We start from the raw sequence: 10,911 nt of genomic DNA, 5'->3' as shown, positions 1-10,911 counted from the left end.
GTGTATTTAAAGTTATATTCGCTCATTAAAGGGGCTTTTCTTGTACTTATTTGTGCTATAAATTATTTTACTCATTTTGAGTGATTGTTTTTGTTTTGGAGGGGTTCCAAAATAAGGGAAGGTTGATCCGAACCTGGAATCGGAGTGTATTGGGTTGGCTTGTACCCAGAAAATAAGTGGACTAGCTTGGGATAGCTATTGTCGGAGTTTCCGATATTTGTATTCGGGTTGAATACAAGTTTAGTGGATTGGAATTCCCAAGTAGGAGCTTGGGGAGTGGATGTAGGTGCAAGGTTGGCACCGAACCACTATAAATCCTTGTGTTTGTGGTGTGTATAATTGCTTCTCTTTAACTCTTCATTATTTCCTTGCTTTCTTGCTTTAGGCAATTAATCTTGAACTAAGGTTATTCTCCTCTTTCTTTTAGCTATTGACAAACATTTTTCATAAGTCATTAGTTAAGCTTAAAATTTTTAAAAACCCAATTCACCCCCCCTCTTGGGTTGCATAGCTGGGCAACACACAGTAAAATTAAAAATGAAAAATGTTCCTTATGCTCAGGCGGTTGGAAGTCTAATGTTTGCAATAACTTTAACTAAGTCAGATATTTTTGTGCAATAGAATTGGTTAGTCGGTTCCGATCTAACCCATGCGAGGAATATTGGCATGTTGTCGAAAGAATACTTAGATACTTACAAGGTATGAAAATATTTAAATTATATTTTGGGAGAGGTGATCTTGAGGTTTTGGGCTATTCTGAATATATTGCATACAGTATAGCAGCATTATATGCGGTTTGGATTCATCACTTTATTGAAGATTTAAAGCTTAACACACCAAACAAGCTAATCCATGTGTTTTGTGATAATAAATCCACTATCTCTTTAATAAAAAGTGGAATAAATAGTTTTAAGAGTAAACATATTGATGTGTATTACCACTATATACAAGATATAGTGGAGCCAAAAGAGGTAAAAGTTGACTATATCCATTCAGAAGAGATGGTAATTGATCCTATGACCAAAGGATTGACTCTGGAGAGATTCAGAGAGCATGTGAAAAGATGGGCTTGATTAATTGCCTAGATGTAACTTACATGCAAAGTAAATAAGCCTGGTTGGATGGATTCGGGGATACCTGAAATGAACAACTAACAACAGACTAACTAATAGGTCTTAGGGATACCTAAGAAAGTTTAGTTGGTATAATTGTCACTTGTCAAAACTGACACCGGTCATCTTAAGTGACATAGATAATATACTATGAAACTAAAATTAATTAAAGGGTATGAATTTGTCACTTTAATAATTATTAGTTATGGTGGGACTGGTGTAGTAATTGTCCATTGTTAAAAAATTAAAATTATAATTACATGGTATAATAGATAAAATTTATCTAAAGTGAGAGAAAATAATGTTAAACAAATTTTATCCAAATGGGAGAGGTTGGCATATGGCCAAAATTTGTATCCAATAGCCAGAACTTTTCATATGGAAGTAGTTATACAAGGGTTGTGTCCTTTCCTTCTCGTGTCCATATGAATTCTATAAATAGAGGTTCACGGGTCATTTCCAAAATATTTTATTTTTGTACAAGACAAGTCATAATCTGAAATGTTCTTAGCTAGAGAGCCTTTGGGTAAGTGGCAAGTACAAAAGTGATCCCAAACATAGTATGGATATTTGGATGATAACTAGCCTAACGGGCATTACATTCTCAAATACCTATTTTCTATAAATTATTTTTCTGGGCCATCATTAATACCCTTGTTGAAGAATGGTTTCACTGTTAGCAGGCTACATGATGGCCTAGACAAAGCGCTAGGATAAAATAAGGCTACAACCGACACAGGTTGGGTTGTGAGCAACCCAAGCTAATCCTCTTTTAAACTAAATATTCTTAGGGTTGAGTTGGATTAAGTCGGGCTATATATATTGGGTTACATTAAGTTAATAATTAAAGAAGGTAATATCTTTATTGAGGATAATTTCTAATTCTTACATTTCATTGTTCTCCAATAGGAGTATATATAGATTACAAGGTCTAGCTATTGTAGCAATTACAAGAAGAAGAAATATCTCGATTACATACCAAGTAAAGAGAAACCAAATGTAGAATAGCTAAACAAGGAGAAAGACCAAATAAGAGAGAAAGACCAAATAGGAGTGCCAGCCAAATATAAATATGTGTTGACTTGCTAAACATAGGAAAGAGCCAAATAAGACTGCAAGCTAAAATAGAATGTTGGGTTGGAATGATTGTGTGCTGATACACCCCCTCAAGATGAAGAATCGGGAGCACGAATCTTCAGCTTGTCCTTTAGGAACCTAAAACGGGAGGTACCCAAGGGCTTGGTGAGAATATCGGCAAGCTGATCTTGGGTGGAGATGAACTGAACAGATAGTTGATGTCTTGCAACACGTTTACGAACAAAATGAAAATCAATTTCGACATGCTTCGTGCGAGCATGAAAAACAGGATTGGCCGACAGATAAGTGGCCCCAATATTGTCACACCATAGAATCGGAGGACCATGTAAGGGATGGCCAAGTTCCTGAAACAATGACTCAAGCCAGATAAGTTCAGCTGATGCATCTGCTAAGGCTTTATATTCAGACTCTGTGGACGAGCGGGTAACTGTTTTCTATTTACGAGATGCCCAAGAAATGAGGTTGGGACCGAGAAAGATTGCATAGCCTCCAGTGGAACGCCTATCAATCCCACTACCCGCCCAATCTGCATCCGAGAAAGCTTGGAGAGAGCGAGAGGTGGATCGGTGAATGTGTAACCCATGATCAGCTGTAGCTTGAAGGTACCGTAAGATGCGTTTGACCATAATCCAGTGATCAGTATTAGGAGACTGCATAAACTGACATACTTTATTCACTGCAAAGGAAATATCCGGACGTGTCAATGTAACATACTGAAGAGCCCCAACAATGGAGCGATACTGTGTGGGGTCCGGATGGGGAGCACCCCCTGAATCAGAATCCTTTGTCATGGCCATTGGAGTCTGAACAGGTTTACAATCAACCATGCCTGCCTTTAAAAGAAGATCTTTAATGTAGCGGTTTTGAGATAATAATAATCCAGCAGAGTTCCGAACAACCTCAATTCCTAAGAAAAAATGGAGATCACCAAGATCCTTAATAGAAAATTCCTTAGCAAGCTTTTGAAGAAGAAGAGAAATCTGACTGGAGTCATTGCTGGTTACCAAAATATCATCAACATAGATGAGCACATAGAGGACATGAGACCTCATCCTTAAAATAAATAATGAAGGATCAGTTTTGCTGGCAACAAACCCTAGTCGGAGAAGAAATTGGGAGAGACGATGAAACCAGGCACGGGGTGCTTGTTTTAACCCATATAAAGATTTGTGGAGATGACAGACATAATCTGGATGGTCGCGATCCTCAAACCCTGACGGTTGGGACATGTAGACTTCTTCTGTTAGGTTGCCATGTAAAAAGGCATTATGAACATCTAATTGCCGGATGGACCAACCTTGAGAGATTGCAATACATAGAATAGATCGAATGGTGGTAGGTTTGATAACCGGACTGAATGTCTCGTTGTAGTCGAGGCCAAGTTGCTGATAGAACCCTTTAGCAACTAGACGCGCTTTGTAACGCTCGAGAGACCCATCAGCTTTTCTCTTGATCCTGTACACCCATTTACATCCGACCAAATTCTTTTGATGAGATGAACGTGGAACAAGAGACCACGTACCATTGCGAATTAAGGCATTAAATTCTTCAGTCATTGCAGCACGCCACTCAGAGTGTTTAGAGGCTTGAGTAAAGCAAGTAGGTTCTATGGTGAGGATAGTGGTGGTGAGGGCGGATGGCTGGTTGGAACGGGGTCGAAGTACCATGGAATGTGTACGGGTGGGTTGGGCAGGTGGGTCAGGGGAGGTTTTGTTTTGCAGGGAGCTAGTTGTAGGGGAAGGCGTAAAAAGGGAAGGTTTTGCTGATGAGGAGAGGTCAGTAAGTAATCTGGTCCGAACAGGTGCAGAGTCGTTAATGCTAAAGGGGCTTGGAGTGGGATCGGTCATAGGAGAAGGTGTTGAGGCAGACCGAGAAAAGGAGGATGCAGCCGATGATGAGTTGGACAGACGATGCAAAGGAGAATGTGGAATTGGTGGAGAAACAGATGGTAGTGGGGTGGCCTCTTGTAGAGGGTGAAGTAATGTAACGCCCCAAGGTGGGGAAGAGGGAGATGATGGTGGTGAACAAGTTAATGAAGACTGAGATTGAAAAGGAAAGATAGATTCGTCGAAGCGAACGTGCCTAGCGATATATGTTCGATTTGTTTTTAAATCGAGATATCGATAGGCACTATGAGAGGGACTATAGCCGAGAAACACACACGGTTGAGACCGATACTTCATTTTATACCGATTGTAAGGATGAAGAAGAGGATAGCAAAGACACCCAAAAATTCGTAGGAAGGCATAGGATGGTGGTTTGTTGTGAATGAGTTCGAAGGGGGATACATCACTAGAGACTTTAGATGGCATCCTATTAATGAGAAAAATAGCCGTTTCAAAGGCATAGTGCCAGTATGACATGGGCACGGATCCATGAGCAAGAAGGGATAGGCCGGTCTCCGTAATATGACAGTGACGACGTTCGACAGCCCCTTGTTGCTCATGGGTGTGAGGAGCAGCAACACGATGGGTAATGTCAATTTTACGAAAAAATTGAGGAAGAGAGCGAAATTCTCCTCCCCAGTCAGTTTGGATTGATTTAATAGTACGAGAGAAATGCCGTTCAACCAAGGCTTGAAATTATAAGAAAGTAGAGAATACATCAGATTTGCGCATTAATGGATAAAATCAAATATATTTACTTTGATCATCAACAAAAATTATGTAGTAGCGGTGTCCTAACAAAGATGGAGTAGGGGAAGGACCCCAAACATCATTATAAATAAGATCTAATGGAAACTGACTGCGACGATGGGACGGAGGTAAATGCAACTTACTAGACTTGCCTAATTGACATGAGGGACAAAGGGAACGAAGATGTGCAGACTTGCAGGGTAGATTATTGGTCTTCACCATGGAGCGAAGCAAGCGATAATGGGGATGGCCCAAACGGTTGTGCCAGCCATCAAGAGTGGTGATCTCGGCTACGTGAACAGATGCAGACAATGGAGAAGAGCTGGAATGGAGAGTGTATAATCCTCCTTTACTCGGACCGGATAACACTATGGTCTTGGTAGTTCGATCCTTCACAAGAAAATGAGAGGGGTGAAATTCAAAAAAGACATTGTTATCTTTTGCAAACTGTTGTACGGAAAGTAAATTTTTAGAAATAGAAGGAACGTGTAAGATGTTAGATAACTGAAAAGAAAGAGAAGAGTAGGGAGAGGAAAAAAAACCATGACCAATATGTGATATATGTAATCCCTTACCATTGCCTACATGCACCTGATCAGGACCAGTGTACTCATCATAGGAGGACATAGAATGAATGTTAGGAGTGATATGGTGAGATGCTCCTGTATCTGGGTACCAAGTGAGGGCAGTGGAGGGGTGAGGGGTAGGGAGAAGTGGTGGATTAGGGTGATGTTGAGATGGATTTGGATTTGGATTTGGATATGGTGAATATGAGAAATTGGCATTGGGTTGTGGAGAGGAAAAGTGTGGATATGGTTGCTGAGGGCGATAGAAGCAGGTAGCATTAGAGTGGTTGTTACGATTGCAAAACGAATACCATTGAGAACCACGGCCACCAGGTGGACCAAAACGACCACGACCTCGACCAAACTTGCCACGTCCTCCACGACCTCTAGTAAAGCCACGACCAATAGAGGGCCTAGGGTCATTAGAAGAATGGACAAACCGTTGAGCAGTATTGACGATAGGATTGGTAGGAGTGGCATCAGCAACAGTTAATTTTCTAAATGCCCGCATGCTTTCATGGCTAAGTAACAGCCCATGAAGTTCAGTGTATGTCGGAGGGGTGTGTCGGTTGAGAATGCCAGGGACCGCATCCTGTAAATCATCACATAGAGCACGCAATACATGAAGATTAAATTCGGTTGGCTTGAGGGCATTACCAGAGGCAGCAAGTTCATCAGCCACAGCTTTGGCACGTCGGAGCAGAGAGGTGACGGTCTCATCTGATTTTTGACGTAGATTCTGCAACTCTAGATGCAGAGACATGAGCCTGGTAGGAGATGCTGAACCAAAGGCTTCATGAAGAGTGGTCCAGCACTCAAAACTAGTCTCTTTGTCAAGAAGAAGAGGAACCAAATCTTCAGATAATGAAGCAACAAGAAGGCTTACGAGTTGGGCATCTTGTTGTTGCCAAGCAGTAGCAGCAATCGGATCGGTGGGCTGTGGGTGAGAGCCATCAAGGAACCCAAACAGGCCTTGACCCTTTAAGAAGGGAGTAATTTGCTTTCTTCAGATCAAAAAATTGGATGCATTTAATTTGATAGATAGAAAATGCTGTGCCGATGGAAAGGTGAGAGGGGTCGTTGTGTTGGGTGGAGGAGGAGAAGAGGGATTGGAGGAGGTGGAGATAGATGAACTGGTGGCCATGAGAGAGCACAGAAGGAGGAAGAAGAAGAGATGCTCGTTGGAGCTTCAATGGCTCTGATACCATAAAGAAGGTAATATCTTTATTGAGGATAATTTCTAATTCTTACATTTCATTGTTCTCCAATAGGAGTATATATAGATTACAAGGTCTAGCTATTGTAGCAATTACAAGAAGAAGGAATATCTCGATTACATACCAAGTAAAGAGAAACCAAATGTAGAATAACTAAACAGGAGAAAGACCAAATAAGAGAGAAAGACCAAATAGGAGTGCCAGACAAATATGAATATGTGTTGACTTGCTAAACATAGGAAAGAGCCAAATAAGACTGCAAGCTAAAATAGAATGTTGGGTTGGAATGATTGTGTACTGATAATAATAAATTTAAACTAAGGAAAAGGTTTGAGATTTTTGTTTGTTGGTCAGTTTGAGAGCTCAATTATATAAACAAAATAAATAAACTATATAAAATATAAATATAGATCAGTAATATATATGTATACAAATTAATTATTTAATTATATCTTGAGTTGGATTGGTTGTATTAATGACCAAGTCTAACCCAATTTAATCAAAGCCGACTGGGTTTATTGAGCTTGCACCTTACTCAAATTTGTGCTCAATCCAAACCTACCTAATTAGCTGGTTGAGCGGCATGTTCGTGTTCAGATAGATCCTACCCAAATTGCACATCTAGTATAAATTCCAATATGTTTTTAAAAAATTCATACTTTAGTTTTAAAAATGCATTAAACATTTTATTATTTTCAAAATATTATTTTGTTTATTCAAAGTTTATTTTTAATGATGCATTTAACTACTGTTCTTGGATTATTTTTAGAAACTATGAATCCAGCCGGACCGAGACTTGATCCGCTTGTACATCTAGAGCTTGGATATGATTTATAATTTTTTATGGTAAAATAGATATACCACGTATTATTTATATAAATACATGTACAAAAGCTAGCATACAAAATTTTCAAAATAGGAGAAAGAGCAACAGAGACAATATTCTGTGGCAACTTCAGCGTGATCAGATACATATCATGCAATCTAATCCACGATTTCAGGTTCCATTTGTCTTGAACAAGCGACAATTACACAGAAAAGGAAAGCTTATAATTTTTCAAATGTGGATTTATGTCTGCCTAAAAATTTATTCCATTCAAACCAACCCCACCCAAGAAAGTTATGTATTTAATTTTTTATTTATTTTTAAGTTTATATAAAAAATTTATTTAAATTTATTTATTTATTTTTTGAAGAAGGGGAAGCAAAGATTGCCACCCAGATATATTAAAGGAAAGTATTAACAAAGAGATATTCGCAGAGCAAAGCAAATCTTTCTTAGCAGAGATTTACAAGAAGGGGAAGCTTCAAAAAAACAGGGAATGGAAGTTTCAAAGGAGCAGATAATTGTGAGCTTAAGAACAAAAAAGCTTCAAAAACAACTAGTGCTGTTAATTTATGTCTCCCGAATCTTTTCAACAGTTTCTTCACCATGTCACGATATAGTCTCTTACTTTATTACCACTTCCTTAATTCAAATCATAGTCACGAGAGTACAAAATAGAAGTGCACACAATTTAGTTCGATTTGATTTGAGAATAATTTTAAATTAAATTAATAAATTATAATTTATTAATTTTACAAATTAAATCAGGCTATTTTATCATTCAAATCAAATCAATCTGTTGAATTACGATTTGGTTTGATTTGATTAATGATTTAACATATTACAACACGAAAGATAAAAAATTTTGAGAAAGAAAAATTATTCTAACCAAATAAAGACTGAAATTACCATGATAGCTTTTCGACCAATGTATAACTCCGATTTCTAAAATCATTAAAATAAAGATTATATCTATAGCCAACTAAAAGTTAGAATTTATTTTAAGATTTATGTGTTAGTATATATATACACACATATTATGATTTATGATTTGATCTGATTAAATATTTTTATAAAATCAGATCAAATTATTAAATTATTTTATATAAAAATTATAAATTAAATTAGATTATTTTAATTTTTAAATCAGATCATATTAATAAAAATGAAACGATTTGAACTGCACTCCTGATACAAAGAAACAGAAGACTAACTCATATTTCCGTATCTTGAGTCTTCTTTCCCAGCATCCCATGTCTGTGCGCTAGTAGTATTCTTGTCTTGCGGTTTCCTGCACATCAGTTCGGAGATATTCATAAATTGCAGCATCATTATTGAACTAAAGATTTCAGCTGCAGCTAGATTGTTTGGTGACCATCCATTGTCCTCTCTAAACACAAATGCTTCTAGAACCTGAGAGTGTGAATTGTTCACTGTAACACAAAAAACAGAGCTCATTTCGTTGAGAAATATTCTCCCATTAGTTTCCAGCCACCCAACACAATGTTATAACTAGCTGATCCCAAGCTCGGCACATGATTTGTCCACTTCTCAGCTTCTCCATGAAGTCCAGAGCATATGAAACTTTGAAGGTCTTCCTTTTAACTTAAGTACTCTTCAAAATTGCCCATAAACTTCCTGCAAAAGTGTATCTAAAGAAAAGATTACACACATTTTGCAAATTGCCACTACAAAGACGGCAACCCCGACTCATCAGCAAACCTTTCTTAATCAACTTTTTCTTTATATGCGACATATTCTTCCAGGGGAGCCGCAACAAGATTTTTAACTTTCTCAAAAGGACACCTTAAACCTCCTTTATTAGGGAAATTATAGATCGATGCATTTTAAAATTTGATTTATTCCTATTATTTTTGGTATTTTTTCCATTCAAAAGAGAACCAAAGTTCAAATATTAAATGATGGAATCCCTCCATATTTACAGTTCAAAGAAACAACATCTAAGCTGGGCATGTTCTCGGAAACAAAGGAAAAGAAAAAAGAAACAAAAGAAAACGCCAACTCTTGACACATACTCTTCCAAATCGCACTACCCTTCGAAAACCATTTATTTGGTGGGCAAGAGATCCAAGCCATTTCGGCAAGAAGAATGGCAGTTCATTTTTTTTTCCCCCTGATCGAAGAGAGGAACAGCATTATTTCACATTGGACGAGGAGAAAAGATTCCCCAACCCGTTAAGAGTAATGACGATGGGGATTTGTTCATTGATAGGGTCCAAAAACTATGCCTTTTTTTAAAAAAATAATTATCTAGTTTTGGTTTTGTAATCCGATGTTTATCTTACCATTTTCTCTAATTTCGTTATGTACAAAGTACTAGATACGTGAGGAAGTTAAGCTTTCATTTCTGGTGACATCAAAATCCAAAGATGGTATAATCTCAGAATGCACTCCAAAGCAAGAGAAGAACGAAAATGAAGACCAAAATTGTTACATGTACTTAAATTTACAGTTACATTGTGTCCCAAAAATGGAGGAACACAGAAACCCAACTGAAACCAGCTTCCAAACTTCTCTAATTAGGACCCCAACAGCTCAAGTACATGACCTTCCTAAGTGAATCTTCAGACCGTTTGGCTTTCTCATCGATCCCTTCCCTTCCTTTAATCATTTCAATGTTAGAAGAAGAAGACATCCTTGTGGTCTGAGCCAACGATCCCATGTTACTCTTGGCTCGCTGTTGGAGAGACCTGAGGGCATAGTTCCATCGGCAAAGCCCCGCTTGATCCTTGAGAGCTTCCACTGCCCCCACGCTTGCTGCCACAATCAAAGAAACCCTCCTCGCAGAGGCCATCTCTCTCTCTCTCTAATACCGTGAACCAAAAGGTTGAAACAAGAAGAGTGCTTTGGTGAGTTTGCTGAGTAAGCGGGGAGGAAGCGGTTGATATATAAAGCCATGATAAAGAAGGGATAAGAATTGTTGGAATGGGAGAAAACCGGGGGTGAGCTGCTGCTTGTTTTCCCTACTGGGCCCCGCGGTTTCCAGGATACCAGGGGCTATATTGTTTGTTTATGATTGATCTAAAGTTTCAGCATCAAGGGACAATAATGGATCAATTGCGGTTGGCTGCACCTAGAATTCATAGGCCTTGTCTTAGGTACATGCAGGTAGAGGCTGTTGATCGGGGTCGGTGGCAAAGTACGTGACCGGACCCGATTCAAAATCTTGGGGTTGGGTCGAAGGTTGTATGAGCTGATAATAAGTTACATATGGAGTAGAAAATTCAATTTGGAGCGCCCGTCTCGTCTGATTGAATTATATAATTATTATTTTTTAATATATATTTAATTTTTTTAATTTTTTTAATTTTTTTATTTGAAATTTTGGATAATAAAGATATTATTTTTTTTAAAAAAAAATTATAACATCCTATGCCGATATTATGATATCCTACGTTAAAATTATATTTTTCTGCACAAAATATCATAACTTTT

The 10,911-nt window shown here is 38.1% G+C and overlaps 1 protein-coding gene across 1 annotated transcript; it reads right to left on the bottom strand.

Moving 5' to 3' along the window:
- Nucleotides 1-9,891: 9,891 nt before the first annotated feature.
- Nucleotides 9,892-10,359, bottom strand: LOC140857836 (uncharacterized). Its single transcript, XM_073257021.1, has one exon. It carries the CDS (start codon nt 10,268-10,270, stop codon nt 9,992-9,994), a length of 279 nt encoding a protein of 92 aa, XP_073113122.1. The 5' UTR covers nt 10,271-10,359; the 3' UTR covers nt 9,892-9,991.
- Between the last annotated feature and the right edge of the window lie 552 nt (nt 10,360-10,911).

This window comes from Elaeis guineensis, chromosome 5 (genome assembly GCF_000442705.2).
Source record: "Elaeis guineensis isolate ETL-2024a chromosome 5, EG11, whole genome shotgun sequence".
Taxonomy (NCBI): Eukaryota; Viridiplantae; Streptophyta; class Magnoliopsida; order Arecales; family Arecaceae; genus Elaeis; species Elaeis guineensis.
The sequence above is the reverse complement of the archived record's forward strand: the minus strand, read 5'-3'. Positions and strand labels throughout refer to the sequence as shown.

Coding starts and splice junctions, on each gene's coding strand:
- LOC140857836 (XM_073257021.1), bottom strand. CDS start 10,270: ATGGCCTCTGCGAGGAGGGTTTCTTTGATTGTGGCAGCAAGCGTGGGG.